We start from the raw sequence: 24065 nt of genomic DNA on the forward strand, positions 1-24065 counted from the left end.
CGATGCAATTGGCCGGGAGCCCAATAGGGAGCGAGCGATACACTCCCAAGGTCTTTCGAATAGTAGTTGTCCTATGTAGTCGCCTGGAAGTTGAATCATTTTAATCACAAATTGTTAACTATAAATAGTAGAAGAAATGACAATGACCTTTCTGTAACTGCCGGGTCTTTGCCAGGATGATAAGCCGATTGTTTGCTATTTGATCGGGGATGAGTACGTGAACCCCCGGGGTCCTGGGCGGGTCGCAGTGGACACCCAAGATGGCGGCGCTCTGGCTCGCCGGCTCTGGTGAGTAAAGGGAGCGGGGGAGAGGTGGCTCCCACAGTTCGACGGCCAGGGCTGCGGTAGCCTGTGGGCGAGTGGATGGCGGTGCTATCCCGCCGTGGTAGGCAGGTGACCGGAGCCCCTGATCGCATTACTGCTTGATCTGTGCTTCCGTATCCTGAGACTACCGTGCGCCTGCTGATTGTTAACCGCAGCCGCACCTGTCAGTAGCGCTGAGGCGCCAGACGGTGATATTTTATCGGTAGATTGTGTACGCGCTCTGTCTGCCTGTCCGGGGTTCGGGGTTGGGGGGGGGGGTGGTGGAGTAGAGAAAGGAGCAACTTTCCAGGTGGCAGTGATTGGCAGTGGATCTAACCAATCGGGGAGCTCACTTCCTTAGATTGTTGGGTTTAAGCCAATCAGTGGCAGAGGGGCGTGTCTGAGTCCGGGAGCGCGATGGTGGTGGTGACACGCTGAGGGTGGTGATTGGAGCAGCCGGTGAACGCCGGGTGTGAGAGGAAATGCCTAGTGTTTGCCTTGGGATCTGCGCCCGCATGGGTTGTTGGTGCACTATCTGTATTGGCACCCCATTAAGATAATGTGCGTACTGGAATCCCAAGCAGAAGAGTCCATGCCAGTACCCAAACCATGATGCTTGCAGTACTGACACATACCCCCTTTGCTTTCACTACCAACTTATTTGGTGCCCATTACTGCAAATGCAGCGCTGTTACTTTCTACATGAATTGAAAGAAGTTTTTGTTTATATGACAACACTCACAGTCCCTTGTCATGTTTCCTTCTTCATCACTCAACCATGGTACAGGGCTGTGCGTACACAACACTCATAGTCATACTTTATTGATCCTGGGGGAAATTGGTTTTCGTTACAGTTGCACCATAAATAATAAATAGTAATAGAACCATAAATAGTTAAATAGTAATATGTAAATTATGCCAGTAAATTATGAAATAAGTCCAGGACCAGCCTATTGGCTCAGGGTGTCTGACCCTCCAAGGGAGGAGTTGTAAAGTTTGATGGCCATAGGCAGGAATGACTTCCTATGACGCTCTGTGCTGCATCTTGGAGGAATGAGTCTCTGGCTGAATGTATTCCTGTGCCCACCCAGTACATTATGTAGTGGATGGGAGACATTGACCAAGATGGCATGCAACTTAGACAGCATCCTCTTTTCAGACACCACAGTGAGAGAGTCCAGTTCCATCCCCACAACATCACTGGCCTTAGGAATGAGTTTGTTGATTCTGTTGGTGTCTGCTACCCTCAGCCTGCTGCCCCAGCACACAACAGCAAACATGATAGCACTGGCCACCACAGACTCGTAGAACATCCTCAGCATCGTCCGGCAGATGTTAAAGGACCTCAGACTCCTCAGAAGATAGAGACGGCTCTGACCCTTCTTGTAGACAGCCTCAGTGTTCTTTGACCAGTCCAGTTTATTGTCAATTTGTATCCCCAGGTATTTGTAATCCTCCACCATGTCCACACTGACCCTCTGGATGGAAACAGGGGTCACCGGTACCTTAGCTCTCTTCAGGTCTACCACCAGCTCCTTAGTCTTTTTCACATTAAGCTGCAGATAATTCTGCTCACACCATGTGACAAAGTTTCCTACCGTAGCCCTGTACTCAACCTCATCTCCCTTGCTGATGCATCCAACTATGGCAGAGTCATCAGAAAACTTCTGAAGATGACAAGACTCTGTGCAGTAGTTGAAGTCTGAGGTGTAAATGGTGAAGAGAAAGGGAGACAAGACAGTCCCCTGTGGAGCCCCAGTGCTGCTGGTCACTCTGTCGGACACACAGTGTTGCAAGCACACGTACTGTGGTCTGCCAGTCAGGTAATCAAGAATCCATGATACCAGGGAAGTATCCACCTGCATCGCTGTCAGCTTCTCCCCCAGCAGAGCAGGGCGGATGGTGTTGAACGCACTGGAGAAGTCAAAAAACATGACCCTCACAGTGCTCGCTGGCTTGTCCAGGTGGGCATGGACACGGTTCAGCAGGTAGACGATGGCATCCTCAACTCCTAGTCGGGGCTGGTAGGCGAACTGGAGGGGATCCAAGTGTGTCCTGACCATAGGCCGGAGCAGCTCCAGAACAAGTCTCTCCAGGGTCTTCATGATGTGGGAGGTCAATGCCACTGGTCTGTAGTCATTGAGGCTGCTGGGACACGGCGTCTTTGGCAGTACAGGAACCCTCCAGAGCCTCAGGCTCAGGTTGAATACATGGCAAAGTACTCTACATAACTGAGGGTCACAGGCTTTGAGCACCCTGGTACTGACACCATCCGGTCCTGCAGCCTTACTTGGGTTGAGATGTTTCAGCCGTCTTCTCACCTGTTCAGCCGTGAAGCCCACCGTGCTGGTTTCGTGTGGGGGAGGGGTATAGTCATGAGAACAAGGTGGGGAACTGTGAGGAAGGGTGGGAGGGGAGAGTGGAATATGTGTTGGTTGGGGGCCGACAACAGATGGCTCATGTGGGGGATGGGCAGGGGTCACAATGTCAAATCTGTTAAAGAACAGGTTAAGTTCGTTGGCCCTGTCCACACTGCCTTCAACTCCTCTGTTGCTAGTTTGCTGGAACCCAGTGATGGTCCTCATCCCCCTCCAGACCTCTCTCATGTTGTTCTGCTGGAGTTTCCACTCAAACCTCCTCCTGTACCTGTCTTTAGCCTCCCTGATCCCGGCTTTCAGGTTCCTCTGTATTGCCCTCAGCTCCTCCCTATTTCCATCTCTAAATGCCCTCTTTTTAGCGTTCGGGATGTCCTTAATGTCCTTTGTCACCCATGGCTTGTTATTTGAATAACAAAGGACAGTTCTTGTCGGAACATTGCAGTCCACACAGAAGTTGATGTAATCAGTGATGCATTCTGTGAGCCCATTAATATCCTCTCCATGTGGCTCACAGAGTGCCTGCCAGTCTGTCACCTCAAAACAACCCTGGAGTGCCTCATAAGCCTCCTCCGACCATTTTCTCACTGTCCTTGAGGTTGCAGGTTTACTCTTCACCAGAGGCACGTAGCAAGGTTTTAGATGCACCAGGTTGTGATCTGACCTTCCCAGTGGGGGGAGGGGAGAGGAGCTGTATGCATCCTTAACGTTAGCATACATCAAATCCAGAGTCCTCTCCCCTTTGGTTGTACAGCTCACATACTGCGTGAAGTTGGTCAGTGTTCTAGCCATGGTAACCTGGTTGAAGTCACCCGAGATGGTAATGAGGGCAGTCGGGTGCTGGGTTTGTAATCTGGTTATGACGGTGTAAATGATGTTACACGCCGACGTCGGGTTGGCAGAGGGAGGGATGCACACAACAACCACAATTGCATGCGAGATTTCCCTTGGCAAATAATATGTCCGGAGTCCACCAGCAAAAAGTTCAATATCCGGGCTACAGACACGTTCCTTGATCGTAATATGCCCAGAATTGCACCATCTGTTAATTACCAGAACCGCCAGCCCCCCCCTCCTTTGCGCTTACTGCTCTCAGTGCAATTCCGGTCAGCTTGAACGGTCTGGAAGCCCTCTATGGAAACCCTTTGATCGGGTATGTCCTCGTGCAGTCACATCTCAGTAAAGCACATGATACTGCTCTCCCGAAATGTTCTCTGACTCCTGACAAGCTCGTGGTCCTTTGCCATTATTAGTTAAATTGTACCACGTGTTTGTAGCTGTAACCATGTTGATGAGCTTGCATCCAAAGCATGGACCAACACTCAAGTTTGTTAACTGACTACATTTCTTCCCTTAATATTATTCTAAGAAAACCGATTGCTAAACTTTTGGAACTTGAGAGTTAATGCCTTACCCTGCAACTAGATCCTTGACTTCAACACCGCTGCCACAGTTATTTTAAACACTGGTGCTCCACTCGGTTGCATGCTCAATCCCTACTCTCCCCCCTGTACACTCATGACTGTGGCTGGATTCTGCTCCAGCTCTAAATCCATGCTCAGGTGTGCAGACAGCCTCACTGTGGTGAGCTGCATTGCCGATGATGAGTGGAGTACAGGGAGAAGACAACCTTTCCCTCATTGCCAACGACTGAAAAGACCTGGTCATTGACTTCAGTTGAGAGCTTCAGTAGCTTCTGCTTTATCATATTATGTCATGGCCAAGAAAGCTAATCAACACCTCTACTTCCTCAGGAGGCTAAGTAAATTTGGCATAGAAACACAGAAAACCTAAAGCACAATACAGGCCCTTCAGCCCACAAAGATGTGCAGAGCATGTCCTTACCTTAGAACTACCTAGGCTTACTCATAGCCCTCTATTTTTCTAAGCTCTATGTATCCATCCAGGAGTGTCTTAAAAGACCCTATTGTTTCTGCCTTCACCACCACTGCCGGCAGCCCATTCCACGCACGCACCACTCTCTGCGTAAAAAAAACCTACCCGACATCTCCTTTGTACCTACTTCCAAGCACCTTAAAACTATGCCCTCTCGTGCTAGCCATTTCAGCCCTGAGAATAAGCCTCTGACTATCCACACGATCAATGCCTCTCATTATCTTGTATACCACTATCAGGTCACCTCTCATCCTCCATCGCTCCAAGGAGAAAAGGCTGAGTTCACTCAACCTATTCTCCCAAGGCATGCTCCCCAATCCAGGCAACATCCTTGTAAATCTCCCCTGCACCCTTTCTATGGTTTCCACATCCTTCCTGTAATGAGGCGACCAGAATTGAGCACAGTACTCCAAGTGGGGTCTGACCAGGGTCCTATATAGCTGCAACATTACCTCTCGGCTCTTAAACTCAATCCCACATTGATGAAGGACAATGCACCGTATACCTTCTTAACCACAGAGTCAACCTGCACAGCAGCTTTGAGTGTCCTATGGACTCGGACCCCAAGATACCTCTGATCCTCCGCACTGCCAAGAGTCTTGCCATTAATGATGTATTCTTCCATCATATTTGACCTACCAAAATGAACCACTTCACACTTATCTGGATTGAACTCCATCTGCCACTTCTCAGCCCAGTTGTCCTGTTGACTTACCAATTTTTATTGATGCACCATAGAAAGCACTTTGTCTGGATGCATAATAGCTTGGTATGACGACTGTTCTGCACATACCTGTAAAAAATAGAGTTGTGGACACCGCTCAGCACATACCAGGAACCAGCCTCTCCTCTATAATTCTCACTGCCTTAGTAAAACAGCCAACGATCCCAGGCATTTTCTCTTCTTCCTCTCTCCCATCAGGTAGAAGATACAAAAGCCTGAAAGCGTGTTGTTGTTCAGTCGTTAAGTCGTGTCTGACTCTTTGTGAGCTGCTGGACTCCTGCACACCAAACTTCCTTGTTGGAAGCCGCTTCTCTACGATCCGCCAGGGCCATATGCATTGAAAGTATGTACCACCAGAGAAAACACTGAGACAGCAGGTGGTGTGTTTGCTAATTGCCGGCTGCTGTCAAGTGATCTCTCTGTCTGTCTCTCTCTCTCTCTCGATGCAGAGAGAGAGGCTGTCGGTCCTCACGACGGGGGGCTTGGACAAAACGATGTGGAAGATTTTAACCTTGGAACAGTGAGTTGCTGGTCACTGCTCTTGTTGTTGCAGGAGTGGTCTTTCTCCCTCGATGGAGAGAGAGAGCCTGCCTGAGATAGCAGTGCTGGTTTGTGGACTGCAGCTTTGATTGACTCTGGCTGAAGGACTGTGGGGGGCTTTTTGCTGCTACTTGCATGGTGCTGCTGCTGGCACGGGTTGGATTCGATGCTGTTTGCACAAGGGGAGGGTGTGGGGTTGCTTCAGTGTTTCTATCATCCATTCTTCTTCTGTTGATCTCTGTGAAGAATATGAATTTCAGGTTGTATACTGTATACATTCTCTGACATTAAATGAATCTTTGAACCTTTTGTATTTCTTGAGATAGTCTGTGATCCCTCTACAGACTTGTTCCTGTAAATCCCTTGGGCTGTTAGGTGCTCTGTAATATAGCCCTATTAACATCCGGTGCTTTCTATGGTGCATTGACATGAATTGTTGAGAGCCGACGGGAAGATGCCTCTGGAGGAAGTAGAGGCATTGTTGAGCTTTTTGGCTGTATGATTGGGCCAGTATAGGCTATTGAAGCTGCCAATCCTCTCGACCTGAGCACCATTGATGTGAATAGGAACACGTGCTCCACACCCATTCCCAAAGTCAATATTGAGGTCTTTTATTTTGCTGACTTTGAGCGAAAGGTTGTTGTCATGATATCACGTTACTAAGCTCTCTATCTTCTTCCTGAATTTGAGACGCAGCCAACTACAGTGGTCTCAACGACAAACTTGTAGATGTAGTTAGAGCACAATCTGGCTGCACAGTTGTAAGGCAATAGAGGGACAGAGGATGCAGCCTTCTGGGGCACCAATGTTGAGCATAATCGTGGTGGAAATGTTGCTGCGTATCCTTATTCATTGTGGTCTGTTGGTCAGTAAGTCAAGATTCCACTTGCAAAGGGAGGTGTTGTGTCCCAAAGTCCAACAGTTTGGAAATACATTTGTTTTGAGCTGCTTAAATAACAGTAAATATGCATTAATACTGTCAAACAAATTTATATATCACAAATTGTCTATGTTCCTTAGAAACAATTTTCTTGTGCATTCCCCTTAGCTGTCCTCTTGATCCATGTCTGATGATGGGTGCTGCTTTCCTACAACAACATTTCATGTATATATGCTCAATAATGGGGTGGGCTTTACCCGTGATGTACTGAGCCAAATTCACTATCTTTTGTAGATTTTCCATTCAAGAGAATTGGTGTTTCCATACTAGGCCATGATGCAGCCAGTCAATATCTCTCCAGGGTACATCTATAGAAGTTTGTCAAAGTTTTAGATGTTATGCCAAATCTCTGCAAACTCCTAAGGAAGTAGAGGAATCACTGTGCTTCCTTTGTAATTGTACTTGCGTGTTTTTGCTTTGTTGCTTCTGTGCACTGCTGTCCTAGTGGATGCAGTATGGGTGGTAAAGAGTACTTTGATAATCTGCCAAAAAAAATTGGCATTTGTTTTATCAAATAATGATTGTTGGTCTTTCCTTTGACTCACCTGGGCACTGGTTCCCATGCTGCCTTGCGACTCTTTGTGATCCCAGTTCTGTCACTTGTTCAACTCACCAGTGCTCTGTTTCCTATCTTCCTTTCGTATCTTCAATTTAAACTAACTTGGTTCACTGGGAATAGTACTGTGTACAGTCTAAGAAAATAAAATTTAAGATGTGTTGTGTAGCATCTAGTAGTCAGGAAATGTTACTAGTTCTGAGTGTGCCAGATGATCAGAATATGACTTGCACAGTGCGAAAGCTTTAAGGAATCAATGATTAAGATTAAGTCTACATTGCTCAAGAGTGGTCATATTCCATTTCACGCTTGAATTAGATTTAATTTGAGCCATGTACGATGTTAACAATTCTTGATTTTATTTATTAATTTTAGTTTGAATCAATTTTACTGCAGATTGTTTAGAGTCTCTTAACTCTAATAATTATTTTCTTGAAATGTGCTATCTACAGTTTCCTAACTTAGGTACTGATCCAATTAGGCTTCAGTAAACAGTGTATCATGTGTTTCCCTGTTACATTGTGATGTATACAAACTTTCTTAGTTTGCTCTGTCATTCAACAAAAGGCATGCCTAACATTCCTCAAGATAAATATAATATATACTTGTCCATTACACTGCTGGCATTTAGGGCAGCATTGAAGGTCCTCTATCTCTCTGTCCCTGGACACTCAGAAGTAGGATTCTTCATTGCTGTTTCCGTAACAGTTTTGTTTTACCAGTCAAGGTTGTTAGCCCTGAGCTAAACTCCCAAATCGGGAGGACCTATCCTTTGATCTGTTTGGCATGGGCAACCCTACCAAGAGGCAAAACACAAAGCCTAACTCCAGCCAACATAGCTCCCCAGGTCATTGAGGCACGCAAGCCTCCAAACCACGGCAAGTTCGTGGTCCTCTTGGAGGCTTCCTCAAGATGCTGTGACATTAACTGACTGCTTGGTGTTCTACGGGCATTATCTACATTAGCTTTATGTTTCGAGTACCTGATTGCTGCTAGAGTGCACAAGCTTAACATTATTAAGCTTAATTATCTGTATTCTGATCAAAGTCAAATGCTAGAATGACACAGAGAAAAAATGGCAGGGTCCTGAGGAGTGCTAATATTAAAAGGGACCTTGAGGTTCAAGTCCGTAGCTCCCTGAAAGTGGCAACATAGGTAGATAGACGGTGAAAAGAGCATTTGATGTGCTTGCCTTCATGGGCTGAGATATTCTGTATAGGAGTTGGGATGTTAAGTTATGGGCATACAAAAGCATTCTGTTTAGTTTGGGTCACCACACTACTGGATAGGTGTGGTAATGATGGAAAGAATGTAGAAGAGATTTACCAGTAGGTTGCCTAAAATGAAGGCTGTAGTTACAAGGAGAGATTGGATAGGCTGGGCTTATTCTCACTGGAATTCAGGAGGCAGAGGTATGTCAAAATTATGAGGGGTGTTTTTCCTAGGGCAGGGAGTCTACAAATTACCTATGTCCCTTAGAAACAATTTTCTTGTGCGTTCCCCTTAGCTGTCTTTTTAACCACCTCTGATGAAGGGTGCTGCTTTCCTACGACGGCATTTCATGTAGATGTGCTCAATGGTGGGGTGTGTAAGTTTCACACACATGGTGTAGTAAATATCTGTAACAAACTGCCAAAGGTGGCGGTGGAGATGGATTACATAACAGTGTTGAAAAGGTAATTGGACAGGTATTTGGATATGAGATGATTAGTGTTGATTGCCATCATGGATGGCACGGGCAAAATACACCAAAAGAGCCCATTTTAATGCTCCACATTTCTATGATTCAGTGATTTGATGAGATTGGGGTAGGAAGATTCATTTAAGCAGACCAGAAACTGATAACTTCTAATCTTTTGTGCTTCATACAGCTAACAACAACAACTCCAGGATTCTTGCAACAGTAGCTCTGGTATGTGCATTCTTCTTGGTCGTGAATGCTGACTCGAAGGCAGTGACAACAACGCTGACTACCAAGTGGCCATCTACACCATTGTTATTGGAAGCAAGGTAATTCCATTGCCTATGCAGTGCCTATGGGATTGGTAATTCATATGTATAATTTGTTTTCATCCAAATGAGGCTTTCTTACCATTCCCAATGTGAACATGATATAGCAACTAGTCACTGAATATTTGATGCTGAGAAAAGAGATTGTGCTTTCATAAAGAGTTACATCTGAATTATGAGTGTTAGTGATAGAAATTACAAATTCATTCTATAACTCGAGATTCTGCAGATGCTGGAAATCCAAAGAAACACGCAAAATGCTGGAGGAACTCAGCATCTATAGAAAGGAATAAACCACCAATGTTTTGGGCCAAGACCCTTCACCTGAGCAGGACAGTTCAAAGTAAATTTATTATTTAAGCACATATATGTCACCATATACTATTCTCAAATCAAATCAATTTAAGTTTATTTGTCACTCAAACCATACATGGATACAGCCAAGTAAGACTGGGGGCCAAGGTGCAAAAACATACATGTACACTCAAAATAGGAGAAAGGAAAGAATATAGTCATGTAAGAAAACACATTTTTAGTCTAAGACCCTGAGCGACAAGTTCCACAAATTGATGGTTCCTGACAATCAAGCCTGTAATTCCAGCATTCACAGAAACACAATAGAATCAATGAAAAGCTGAACACAAAAAGACAAACAGCCAATGTGCAAAAGAGAACAAACTGCAAATAAGAAAAAAAATAGTAAATATAAATAATAAATATCGAGATAGTATGAGATGAAGAGTCCTTCAAAGTGAGTCCATATATTGTGGGAACAGTTCAGTGATGGGGCAAGTGAAATTGAGTGAAGTTATCCCCTTTGGTTCTAGAGCCTGATAGTTGAGGGGTAACAACTGTTCCTGAACCTGGTGGTGTGGATCTTGAGGCTCCTCTACATTGGGAGCGGTGAGAAGAAAACATGGTCTGGATAGTGGGAGTCCTTGATGATTGATGTTGCTTTTCTGCGATAGCACTCCTTGTAGATGTGCTCAGTGGATGGGAGGCTTTAGCAATGATGAACTGGGCTATACCCACTACTTCTTGTAGACTTTTCTGTTCAAGGAGCATTGGTGTTTCCATACCAGTCCGTGATGCAGACAGCCAGTATACTCTTCCCCATGCATCTATAGAAGATCATCAAAATTTTAGATTTCATGCTGAATCTTCGGAAACTTCTAAGAAAGTAGAGGTGCTGCTGTGCTTTCCTTGTAATGGCACTTAGATATTAGACCCAGGCCAGATCCTCTAAAATGATAACATCAAAGTTTTTAACGTTGCTAACCTTCAATATCTCTGATTCTCTAATGAGGACAGGCTCATGGACCTCCAGTTTCCTCCTCCTGTATTCTTGATGACATTGATTGAGAGGTTGTTGTTGTGGTACCATTCAGCCAGATTTTCAATCTCCCTTCTAAAGGAAAGGGGAGAGAAGCCAGAATAAGAAGGTAGGGAGAGGAAGGAGTATAAACTGGCAGGTGAAGGGAAGGTAGATGGGTGGGGGTGGAGGGTTGGGTATTAGTTTCTACAGTTAGTTCTAGGATTAACCAACATATTATTTCAATTCAGTTTTACAACTAGCCATACTATGATTTTTGAGGAGGAAGGAAAAGGAGTTTGGCAGTTTGCAGAGCTTCATCGCACCGTTACTTATTTTCTATGTTAGCCAACATTTGTTCGTTTCTTTGGTGTCACAGAAACAGAGTCTCACTTATCTTGATATTGAGCCAGAAGTTACTATAATTAATATAAACAAGGAACAAGATTTATTTCACAATTTTGTTAGATATCTTTTTCTTTATTCTGCAATTTTGGTGTTGCACTTTGTGTTCTACATCTAAAGTATCCACTTATGTTAGACATTTCAGTTCTGCATTCAGCACTATTGTCCCACAGACCTTGGTAGACAAACTTTTACTGCTCAGTTCAAGTAGGACAGTGTGCAACTGGGTGTTAGACTCCCAAACCAACAGCCCTCAGATAGTCAGAATGCACAACCGCTCCCCCTTCTCCATCATCCTCAACATGGGTGCCCCCCAGGGCTGTGTGCTGAGCCCACTTCTGTATACTATGCTCACCCACTACTGCATGGCCAAACATCTGAGTAATCACGTCAAGTTCGCCGGTTCACCAACAATGATGAGACAGCCAACGGAGAGGAAGTGGAAGAGCTCAAGGCATGATGCCAGGCAAATAATCATCAATGTTAACAACAGAAAGGAGATGTTTATCAGCTTCAGGAGAACTTGTACCACTCACACCCTGCTTTACATCAGTGGCACAGTAGTGAAAACCATGAGTAGTTTCAAACTTCTGGGAGTGCTCAATTCACACAACCTTTTATGGTCCCAGAACACATCCTACACAATCAAGAAAGCTTACCAATGTCTCTTCTTTCTAAGGAAGCTCAAGAGAGCTGGACTATGCACACCAATACTCACAACCTTCAAGAGATGCACAGTAGAGAGCATCTTAATGTACTGCAACACTGCATGGTATGGAAACTGCACTGCGGTGAACATGAAGGCACCGTGACAGGTCGTCAAAACCGCCCAGTGTATCATCAGCACCAGCCTACTTGTCATCAAGGGCATATATACAGAAAGGTGCCAGAGAAAGGCCAATGAAGGATATTGCTCATCCTGCTCATGGACTGTTTTTCCCACTCGCATCAGGGAGGGGATGGGGTAGCATCCGTGCCAGGACCACCAGGCTCCAAAACAGTTACTTTCCCCAATCAGTAAGGCTGATCAACATCGCTACCCACTAATCCACTCCACTACCACTACTTTGTAATTTCCTGTCAGAGTCACATTGTGTACAAACGCTCCTGTATCTAGCGTCATTTCATGTGCATACAATCAATTTATTTATATAAGTTATATTATGTATTAATATTTATTGTGTTTTTTTATCTTATTGTGTTTTTTTCAGAGCTGCATCAGATCCAAAGTAACAATTATTTCATTCCTCTTTACGCTTGTGTACTGGAGATGACATTAAACAATCTTGAATCTGTTGTTTTGTGGCTTTGCTGGTTATTTTTTAAGTAGCCAAGCAGTGCAGAGTCTTCCATCTAAATAGATAAATAGTAATGCATAGATGTAATTTTGGTGCATTATCTCAATCACAGTCTGAAGTGTGTGCAAGCAACCGGAACAGAAGAGGTGCTCTAACTTTAGCAAGTTGTAGTTGTGAATTTTGGATAAGGATAGAAAAGTAGCTAAGTAGCAAGATAATTTCTTGTATTTTCTATTTAACTTACTCTTAACTGTACAATAATGACTTCATTGAAAAACTACGTACATTGTAGAACAATTTTTGTTTCTGTTGCAGTGAATTTTTGGCTGAAGAAAGCAAAGCTAAATTCTGGGATTTTGTGGATGCTGCTCAAGAAGTCCATCAAGAGGATCATGAAGGTAAAAGTTACTGAATTGTATACTGATTTAATTTGATAGAATTGGCTGTCCCTTTCACATGAGTTCACATCTCATGTAGAACCCTGTAAGGGAACTTCAGGGTTAGAAAGTGGGAAAAAACACACCAGCCTTTTTAATCATTTAATAGCATCTTGGTGTTGTGTTCCACCTTAACTTTGCCATGAAGTCTCTTGTCTTTTATGTAGCTATGTAGTATACCAAATTGTTTAGTACATGCTTATATAGTAAGAGTAAGTGAACAAAATTTATATGCTTAATGGCTACTTTATTAGGCATCTCCGGTACCTAACAAAGTGTCCACTCAGTGTATACTTACGATGTTCTGCTGCTGTATGTAGCCCAACCACTTAAAGGTTCTATGTGTTGTGCATTCAGAGATGCTCTTCTGCACGCTACTGTTGTAACACATGGTTATTTGAGTTACTGTTGTCATCCCGTCAGCTTGAACCAGTCTGGCCATTCTCCTCTGACCTCTCTCATTAACAAAGTATTTTTGCCCACAGAACTGCTGCTCACTGGATGACATTTGTTTTTCACACCATTCTCCATAAATTGGAAACTTGTGTGTGAAAATCCCAGGACCTCAGCAGTTTCTGAGATACTCAAACCACTTTCTCTAAACACCAACAATCATTCCACAGACAAAGTCACTTTGATCACATTTCTTCCCCACTCCAATGTTTGGTCTGAACAATACCTGAATCTCTTGACCATGTCTGCATGCTTTTATGCATTGAGTTGCTACCATGTAATTGGCTGATTAGATATTTGCATTAACAAGGAGTTGTACCTAATAAAGTGGCCACGGAGTGTATGTGCTGGACATTAGGGACCCAGGACAGGTAAACTGATATTTTAATGCCAAAAATTTAAAGCCACTGACTCTCCACTGCTGATTCCCCCAATGTACTCTGGCGCATATTCACCCTCCTTTTTCTTCTTGAAGTCAACAATCAACTCTTTAGTTCTGCTGACATTGAGCGAAAGATTTTTCTGCATCACCATTCAACAACCTATGTACCTTGCTCTGGTAACAGTCATCACCACCTGTGGTTCAGCCAACAGTATTAGTGGCACTGACAATATTGCCGATGGCATTGGAGCTGTGCTTATGCACACAGTCTTCTCTATAGAGAGTGGAGCAGGGGGCTACGCATGCAGCCTTGAGGCGCAGCTGTGTTGGTGGTCAGTGAGGAGATGTTCTTACCAGTCTTCACTGGGAAGTCTGCCAGTGAAGAAGTTGAGTATCCATTTGCAGAGGGAGGCACAGAGGCCCAGGACTTGAAGCTTGATGACGAGTTTGGATGGGATGATTGTGCTGAATGATAAGATGTAGCCAATGAACATTAGCCTGATATGAGTTCCCAAGTTTAAAAAAAATAGTTTTGTAGTGTGACAAACTTTACCGCGTCCATCACCCACTCAGATAAAGTGAAGTAAAAATCTTCAGACTCATGTAAAAGTAATTCAATTAATTTATTTGTTTGCCCATAACTTAAAGATCAACTAAAAGCTACTCCTTGTTAACTATACTCATTGGATGCCTCTTGATAATGGATCCCACTGTCACCAACTGTGGTTCCTACGATCCTGGATGCCTTCAGACCGTGAATTACATAGCCTCTACCTCGGACCTTGGCCGCCTCCATCTCCAGGCTGAGACCTTTCTCACTGCCACTGGGACCCTGGGCTCCCCTGCATCCATCACTACCTCCCAACACCGGGTTGTCAGGCTCCCCCATCAGCTCTTGGATCCTCAGAGCTTCTATCTTTCACTCAGCCAACCATCTCTTAACACCCCAACCCTCCCCACTCCTCTGATCCCTGCCGTGTCTTCAGTATTCCCTCTGAACTTCCCTGCTGTGAGGCGGAACATTCTGTCCTGAGCAAGGGCCTAGCCTTTGTCCCCCTTCGCCCACACCTCAGTGAGTTCTGCGCATTCCACTACGTCAAGGATTTCCTACCCTACAATGATGACCATTTCTTCCATCTTCAACCCTCCTCTTCTTGGACACCGTGCTCTAGTTTTCTCCCTGCTCTGGATCTTTTCATCTCTAATTGCCGATGAGACATCAACAGGCTTGACTTAAGCACTCCTGTCTCCTCTTTGAACCTTACCCCCTCTAAGCACTGCCCTCCACTCTCTCTGTGCCAATCCCAACCTCAGACCTGTAGACGGGGGGAGGGGGGTGCTGTTGTACTCTGGCGTACTAACCTCCACCTTGTTGAGATCAGGCGACATCTCTCAGACATCTCCTCTTAATTATCCCTTGAAAAGGACCCCAATCAGGATCATCAGGACATTGCCTCCAGCATCATCACAAACCTCATCAACTCTGAACATCTCCCATCCGCTTTCACCAATTTCATAGTTCCCTTACTCTGTACTGTTCGCTTCTACCTCCTACCCCAGATCTGCAAACCTGACTGTCCAAGTGGGCCCGTCGTTTCTGTCTGCTCCTGCCCCACGGAACTCATGTCCGCATACTTCGACTCCATTTTGTTCCCCTTGGTTCAGTCCCCTCCCACCTACATTTGCGAATCTTCACGTGCTCTTGAACTCCTCAACAACTTTCTATTCCCTGGCCCTGATCGCCTCAGTTTCACCATGGATGTCCAGCTCCTGTACATTTCTGACCCCATCAAGAAGGTCTTAAAAGTCTCCACTTCTTGCTCGAACCAGTTCCCCTTCATCACCATCCTTCTCCATCTGGTGGAATTAGTCCATTTGTCCCTCCCCACTAATCTCCTGGCACTTATCCCTGTAGGCGAAAGAAGTGCTACGCCTGTCCATTAACTTCCTCCCTCACCTACATTCAGGGCCCCAAACAGTCCTTCCAGTTGAAGCAACACTCACTTGAGAATCTGTTGGGGTCGTCTACTGTATCCGATGCAGCCTCCTCAACATTGGTGAGACCTGACGTAGAATGCACTTTGTCAAACATCTTTGCCCTATTTGCAAAATGCAGGATTTCCCAAGGACCAAGCATTTTAATTCCAATCCTCATTCCCATTTCAACATGTCAGCCCATGGCCTTCTCTTCTCCCATGATGGGACCACTCTCAGGTTGGAGGAGCAACACCTCATTTTTTTGTGTAGGTAGCTTCCAACCTGATGGCATGAACATTGATTTCTCCAACTTCCAGTAGTTTTTTTTCCTCTGACTCCCCTCTTGCCTTTTCTCCTCACTTGCCTATCATGTCATCCCTGGTGCCCCTCTTCCTTTCATTTCTCCCACAGTCCACCCTCCTCTGCTATCAGATTACTTCTTCTTCAGCCCTTTATCTTTTCCACCTATCACCAGCCAGCCTGTACTACTTCCCTCTCCCATCTTCTTATTCTGGAATCTTCCCTTCCTTTCCAATCCTGATGAAGGGTTTCAGCCTGAAATATCGACTGTTTATTCCTCTCCAAAGATGCTGCCAGACCTGCTGAGTTCCTCCAGCATTTTGTGTGTGTTGCTCTAGATTTCCAACATCTGTAGAATCTCTTCTGTCCTTGTTAACTATGTCAATCTCGTGAGCCACTCATCCTAGATTTGCTCCGTAGTGTGTACTGAATTTCTTGGCACCTGAAATGTACTGTTGTTAGATTCATTAACTTGGTTAAAAATAGGATAAGTGAGAGGAGTTTTATTTCCCTGCTTTTTGAAACTTGTTGCTGTAAGGATGAGTTTTGCTATCCCTCCCTTCCCTTATGAAGAAACTGATGAGCCACTTTCTTGACCTGCTGCAAACTTACTTGTGAAGCTGCTCCCACTGCGATATTGGATGGGGATAGGTTTAGAGCAAGCACCAGTGAAGAAACAGATGCATTTCCAAGACAGTATGATGTTCAGCATGAACATGAGGAGCCTGCAGTTGAGATTATTTCCATGTGCCTCTGCCTTTGTCCTTCTTGGTGGTAGAGGTTATTGTAATTCTGCTGGGCAGCTGTGCAGTAACACTGAATGATAATGCATGCATTGAGTCTGGGTGAAAATGTTGTCAGGCTTGTCCATCTGTCTGTTCTCAGTGATCAGATAAAATTAAGTATTACCCAGGAGTCTATAATCTTTCCAGGAAGGAATGTGAGTTGGCGTGTATATTTAGACTGGAGAGGAGCAATGAAAGAATAATTGAAGCATTGTAATTACTTTTTTACATGGCAGGAACCGATATTTTGTACTACAACCACATTCTGCAGAAAGCTGGTGAGTTTTTGACTCCTGTACAAGTCAATCTTCTGAAGTTTGCCTTATCTCTTCGGGCTTATTCGGCCATTGTTCAGATGTTTCAGCAGGTGAGTTGATTATTTTTGTGTTTTACATAATCAATGGAAGTGAGTACTGTATTTTTTTTTATTGGTATAAATGATACAAACTCTTTGAATAGATTGCGGCAGAGGAGCCCCCTCCCGAAAACTGTTCTGCTTTTATAACTGTGCATGGGGAGAAAATCTGCAGTCCTGACAAGTTGGAGGCTGTTCTTCAGAATGCCCTGGAGAGGTAAAACAAGCGCACGGTGACACTGAAAAATATCAATTATAAAGTGTTTCTGAAATTGTAGACAAGTCAAATTCAAAATAATTTATAATTTATGACATGTTATAAGTGGGCTTTGGCATGGGTACAGTACAAAACAAGTTCAATATGTTTTTGTTGGTAATAGTATTCCTACAGCTGCAGAGCTTGGTTTCAAATCGGCAAGTATCCAAAACCAATGCTCCAGTAATTGTTAATATGATCAACTAATGATTTGGATTGAAAACATACCTCAGTGATGTTAATCAATATCTTGTCAAAAGCAAAGCAAAAGCACTATTATATGCTGTTTACATTTGTGGAGATTTTTCTGTTTTTTCACTTTTCAAGAAGTGTGATCTGTGGACCAATGCTCCTGGTTCACAAGCCAGGGCCTAATCACCCTGGCTGGTTAGCCTGGGTGAGAGTGTCTGATGTTGCAAGATCCAAAACACCCAATGACCCCAAGTTACATCACTGATGATGTGTCCCAGCACATCCTAGGATGTATCTCAGCATCATGACAATCTAAAGATGTTACAATGTACTTGGAGTATTGAGAATTTGAGATTCAGCTCTTGTGAGTTGAACCAGTCGATAAACTCCAAGACTTGGATTGTTATTTGTTTTTGGGTGATCTGATTGTCTCACAGTTTAGATTAAAGTGCTAAGTGCAAATTGGATAGCAGAATGCAATAGATTGGTGGAATTGGCACATAATTTATTCAATAAATGTTCAAGAAATTTTGTTACATTGGTACATTGAAGAAATTGAAAGAGCACAGGTTTCTTAAAGATCAAGTCAAACCTGTTGCTTCTCAATAGTGTACATTTTGTGTAACTTGGCATAACATCACTATGAGTCTAATATTTTGATGAATACAGTGAATTCCAGTTAATTGGGTCATCAGTTAATCGGTGCAGCTGCTTATTTGGGACAGCTCTTAAAGAATAAAAACAAATCGAGAAAATAGCTGGGATTCCCTTCGGTTATTTAGGACAGTATGGCATTTAATTGGGGCAGGAGACTGCTGCTGAACATTTTCTAACAGGCATCAGTTGTGTGCATGTCATGTGGCTGTTAGACACTATATTCTGCTTCAAGCGAACAGCTTTTAAACAACATCAGTTGTGTGTGTTTGTGCTCAAAAGGCAGTATTTTTTTTTCCACTGATAGTTAATAAGAAATAAGCAGTAAGACAATTCAGGACTATTTTGCTCACTGCATTCAGACTTGGAAATGCCTGAACTGGCTGGGAGTGAAAGGAAAACTATTTCACTACTTCAACAAGTTAAGAACTATGAAGAAATTGATGAAGAATTTGAAGGTACTGACAATCATCCCAAATGTTACCTTAGGTCCACACCAGACACTCAGCTCTCACCTGTGGCTGTTTGCACACAACAGTGACTACTCTCTGCTACAGTGCTTCAGCTGGCAGGTTAAACCAGATGCGGGAAGCCGGCGGGGCTCATACTCTGGTGAACTAGGGACATGCCTGTCCTAGTATGCAAAGTCAGCTCTGGCAGGCTGGGCTGATGAGATCTACAGAGAGATCCAACGGCCAGAAAGGCAGTTTTGTAATGCTGCGCGGAGAGCAAAGGGCATGACAAGGTACAGAAGAAGTCATGGTCATCCATTGCAAGCAGGGAAGACCCCAGATGTGATCTGTACTCATCCCACTAGACCCAGACTTCGGAGGCTGAGAGAGTGGAACTGTCCCAGTGCAATGGCTTTTCCACTTTAAAAACAGGTTTCCTGTCATCGTCGGATAAGACAGACAGCCACTAGTAGTATTAGTAGCGTTCTAATTTGTTTTGTGTTTCACTTAAGTACACTTGTTACTCAGTTAAACAGTAGTTTGTCTTTTTTTTTAAATACCATTTTAACTATTTCCATGAAACTTTAGCTAATTGGGGTAGCTGCTTAATTGGGTCAAAATGTACTGGTCCCGATGTGCCCCAATTTAGCAGAATCCACTGTACAATTTCACTTGCTCATCCTTTATAATACAATTGGTCTTGGATTCTGGTTGATGCACAGATCTATATTTAACTTGTTTGTTTATGTGGTTCATTTAGTTTCTGGCTACTAATATTTTTTCCTACTCTTAGAAGATGTTACGTAGTAAAAAATATAAATTTATTATTGTTTTGGAAGTAGATCAGTATGCTTAGCAAGTTTCTGTATTTTAGCTAGACATACAGTTGTATGGACTTCACTGGTGCTTAATATTCAAATTTGGGCAGTTTTTTTTTATGGGAAAGTGCTCTCTTTTGTGACTGAATAATACAAATGAGGACAGAAACAGGAATTATGAAATTTGGAATTGAAGTTTACCAAATAATTGCCTTCAAGGAGGATTATTTTGCATTATTTTACATAGAACCTATTAGATCTTATTAATTCTCATTTTTGTCTTCAATTATTAGACCTGGCCCTTACTTGTTTAAAGGGGATCATATTAAGCCACCTTTAAGAAATGAACTTCCATTTGTGATTCTCTACGGTGAGATTGGTACCGAAGAGTTTTCCAGGTTCCACAAGATTCTCTGCTCCAAATCAGATGAGGGAAGGGTCAACTACGTACTCCGGCATTATGTTGCTGTAAGACAAGCTGCTTTGTAATCAAGCTTATTCCTAGGTTCTCTGTTTATTGTTATTCATTTTCTGATATAATTACACCATTTGGGGACCTTTTTGAAGTGTTAACCCCATGGGATGGGCAGAGTTGTACATTCACTTTTTAATCAACCACATTTTTATGGCAGGATCTGATAATTAATCAGTTGGTAATTTTTTACTACTTTGCCTGAGTGATGAATCTCAAATACATCTGGTTAATATTGGACCGCAGTTATTGACCTGAATTTCAGCTCCATTAGTATTGTTTTTCAAGACTGCTTTGCTCATTTTTTGTTTGGGAGCAGAAAGGGTCACTCAATCCTTTTCAACTTTTCTGTTATTTAGTGAAATTATTGCTAATCTGTTATAGCATAATTATTTCCAAATGGCAACTGCTAAATTATTGCTTTGACTACAACTATTAAAGAACATTTTTTTTGGTCTGACTTTCAGATCTAATTTAAAGGTTAAAAGGTTAAAATTAAGGAGCAAAAACGAGCAAAAGTGTTAGGCAAGATTGAGGATGGAAGGGAATAAGGATTGCATTGAGCATTTGCCAAGTTTGCATTTGGGCATAGAGCCAGGAAGCAGGAAACTCAGGCTAGTGGGGATGAAGAATGAAATATAGACATTTTTATTTATGACGCTGCATGTAATTATTTAACACAACCACTGTTGTCAAATATTTTGCTAAGTATTGAGCAAGCATAATAAATGATGGGTCAGTGGTATTTATTTTATAATTTTTTTACAGCATTCAAGTCATTTTACGCTGCATGTAATTATTTAACACAACCACTGTTGTCAAATATTTTGCTAAGTATTGAGCAAGCATAATAAATGATGGGTCAGTGGTATTTATTTTATAATTTTTTTACAGCATTCAAGTCAGGAGAAGGTATTCCTTTCTGGTTATGGTGTTGAGCTTGCTATTAAAAGCACAGAATATAAGGCCAAAGATGACACACAAGTAACAGGTGAATATGAAAAAAACAATTGTATGCATTCTCAAAATTTGTGGAAATGAGTAATTAAATTAAATGACAATGTAAGATTTGTATCAGTTTGCTATTTTCACCCAAAGGCTAATTTTCAACAGAACACATTAGATTTGTGGCAGAGCAAGTGGTGCTGTATATGTCACTAATTGGATTTGTACAAAAAAAGTAAAATTGAAACATCCTTCAGTTTAGAATTTATTAATTTGGATGGCTCCCCTTTAAGAACGTTAAAACTCAACCTGCACATTTCCGAGGGCAGGTGCTTCCAAAAGCGACACTAGATCAGGACTGTGAAGAACTATCTTAGAGATAAAGGGAGAACAGGGACTGGAGGGACGTCACAGAAATGCAGTACAGTAATGAAGTGGTGAATGCAAGGTGTTTGCTCCACTGAGAAGATCTCCACTGCGTTCAGATCAGTAATTTTGGAACCTTCGAGTGTGTGTGGCCTCAGAGCAAACCAGCTGTAGCATCAGGGACATAGATTGAAGGGTCTGTTTTCTGCAGTTGGCAGATCCTATACCCCTTGAGCTTTACAGAGAGATGCCAGTATCCTCTTCACTTTGTTAAGTACAGCAAAATATAGAGAACGCATTTTTGCTTTGGAAAACAACACAGGCTTACTTTAATTTTTGTGCTGTAGAATACTTTTAGAGTTATGTACTATACACCTGATTTACAGCTATCCTAAAGTAATGAGCCTTTCATGTTTTACTGCTGTTAACTGATTAAAATGGAACACACACTAACCAAAGCTAGACACTGAAGTGATGCCAGTTTTAGGATGGTTTGCAACTGAAGATGTCAGACCAATTTCATAGTAGACAGGAACAATAGTTTCTGGCGTTCTTGAACTCTTGACGCTGTCTGTTCTTCCCGCCAGTGTGTGGGCTTCCTCTGTGTGCTCTAGCTTCCTCCCACATTCCAAAGGTGTAACAGTTAGTAGGTTAATTGGTTATTGTAAATTGTCCTGTGGTTAGGAGGGTTGTTGGGCTGTGCGGCTCATTGAGCCAGAAGGGCCTGTTCCACACTGCACTCTAAATAAAATACAAATAAATAAATAAATAAAGGTAGACTTTTGAAATATATAGTTTTTGAGGTAAATGCCATACAGTGATAGGGAAAGCATGATGTTTCAAGTGTCCTTGAAGTTCCATTGTTCTTATTTTGCTGAATGGTACAGAAAAACAGTTGGACAAGATAGACACTTGTGATTTGAATAAATAAAAATGGGTTGCCGTGGGATAGCGTTTAGGAGTTTAGATATGTTTTGCCTGAGTACGGAAAATGAAGTAGATTATTTAATCATACACATTAGATAGAAATGAACTTGAAGATAATTTAAAATTTCTTCAGTTTTATAAAGTTAGTGTATCATGGCAGATTCATTTTCCAGGAATTCCTTTTGATTAAACTGCAACTGTAAATTAATGTTTTATTTTTCTGTGGGGATAGTAGTGTGACTCAATGCAGATTATTAGATTTTCTGCACAACATACAAGTTTGATAAAGATATCATCTTACTTATGTTGGTCATGGTAAGAAAGGGAAAGGCTTTTGCTTATTTTTTGGGCCAAATGTTTGTGTTAATTCATGGAAGTGAGGGAGCCAAAGAGCGTAATGGAGGGAGAACAGCTTGATTCTACATGAAACCCATGGTAGTAGAATAGGTCTTGCGTGTAAGATCATGTTGAACGTTCTGGGTTGTTGATGTCACAAGGGGAGTGGGATTGTGCTTGGAGATGGGAATGTGGGCAGGGGAGATGCAGGAAGTACTTAGTGCCTAATAGGAAAGAGTAACATTGGGGAAAGTACACTTGGATAAAAAAAAAAAGCACCATTAGGGATTTCTAACACATGATCATGCATTGAATGAGTGTGTTTGTCTGACATGTGGTCTGGAACACATCTGCTCTCAGAAGCCGGGTGGAGATGGTGAAATGGGCGCTTATGGAGTAACTGCCTATCAAAATACTGAAAGAAAATACCAGTCAGAGGATCCAAAGCAGCAAATTGTTAGTTATGGTCTCCTTTAACCAAATTGCAACAGATTCTTGAGGCTCAAAGTCCAAAATAAATTTATTATCAAATATGTATATGTCACCATACAGTACTCAGATTCATTTTCTCCCAGCCTGCATTTTTGTAAGTGCCCCATGCATTCATAGGGCTTGTTAACATTGCAATGGATCAATTACACTTTGGGCAGTACAGCATGAATACAGGCCCTTTTGCTCAACTCGTCCATGATGCCTACCCAGATGGCCTCAATTTCCTGTGTTTGGCCTAGACCCTCCAGGTCCCAACCCTCCATGTACCTATCCAAGTACTTCTTAAATGATATTATTGTGTCTGCCTCAACCATTTCCCCTGGAAGGTCATTCTAAACATTTTCATAAGGTTGCTTCTCGTTCTCCTACATTCCAAAAAGCAAAGGCTTATCTGGCCAGTCTCTCCCTGTAGCGCAGCCCTAGTCCTGGCAACATCCTTGTAAATCTTTTCTGCACTCTTTCTAGCTTAACCTCATCATTTCTATAACAAGGTGACCCAAGTACTCCAAACATAGCCTCAGCAATGACTTATACAACTGCAACATGATATTCCAGTACCTATACTCAATGCTATGATTGATGAAAACCAGCTTGTTAAGCACTTTTCTCACCGCCCTGCCTAGCTGTGAATGCCACTTTCAACAAACTAGCTCTTGCACTCATAGGGTCCTCTGCTACATAACTGAATGCTCTACCAGTTGTAGTATGCTCTTTTGATTTTCCAAAATGCATCACCTCACACAATCTGAATTGTATTCCATTTACCACTCTTCGATCCAGCACTGCCTAATTTGGTGTCATCTGCAAACTTACTGATCAAGCCTACACACACAAAATGCTGGGGGAGCTCAGCAGGTCAGGCAGTATCTATGGAAAAGACGTTTTGGGCTGAGACTCTTCTTCTGGACTCACCAAGCCTTATACATCCAAATCATTTACAAAATAATAAGGGCCCTAACACTGACCCCTGTGGCACACCACTATTCACTGTTCTCCATTCTGAGAACCAGACAAGCCTACATGCGAGACCTTGTAAAGCCTTTCTACCGTCCAACTAGGCAACAGTTACTGCCCTATATGCGTCTAAAAACCTAAAAGATTTATGAA

General features: G+C 42.9%; 1 protein-coding gene across 2 annotated transcripts in view; it reads left to right on the forward strand.

Moving 5' to 3' along the window:
- Window positions 1-207: 207 nt before the first annotated feature.
- The window catches only part of uggt1 (UDP-glucose glycoprotein glucosyltransferase 1), a 171472-nt gene continuing 147614 nt past the window's right edge, over window positions 208-24065 (forward strand). For both annotated transcript variants that reach the window (XM_072255645.1, XM_072255646.1), the window contains exons 1-7: window positions 208-288; window positions 9206-9344; window positions 12675-12757; window positions 16930-17060; window positions 17153-17265; window positions 19714-19888; window positions 20787-20883. In XM_072255645.1, the coding sequence (XP_072111746.1) occupies window positions 261-288; window positions 9206-9344; window positions 12675-12757; window positions 16930-17060; window positions 17153-17265; window positions 19714-19888; window positions 20787-20883 (766 nt within the window). In that variant the 5' untranslated portion in view covers window positions 208-260. The remainder of the gene's footprint in view (window positions 289-9205; window positions 9345-12674; window positions 12758-16929; window positions 17061-17152; window positions 17266-19713; window positions 19889-20786; window positions 20884-24065) is intronic.

Source organism: Mobula birostris, chromosome 4 (assembly GCF_030028105.1).
Source record: "Mobula birostris isolate sMobBir1 chromosome 4, sMobBir1.hap1, whole genome shotgun sequence".
Lineage (NCBI taxonomy): Eukaryota > Metazoa > Chordata > Chondrichthyes > Myliobatiformes > Myliobatidae > Mobula > Mobula birostris.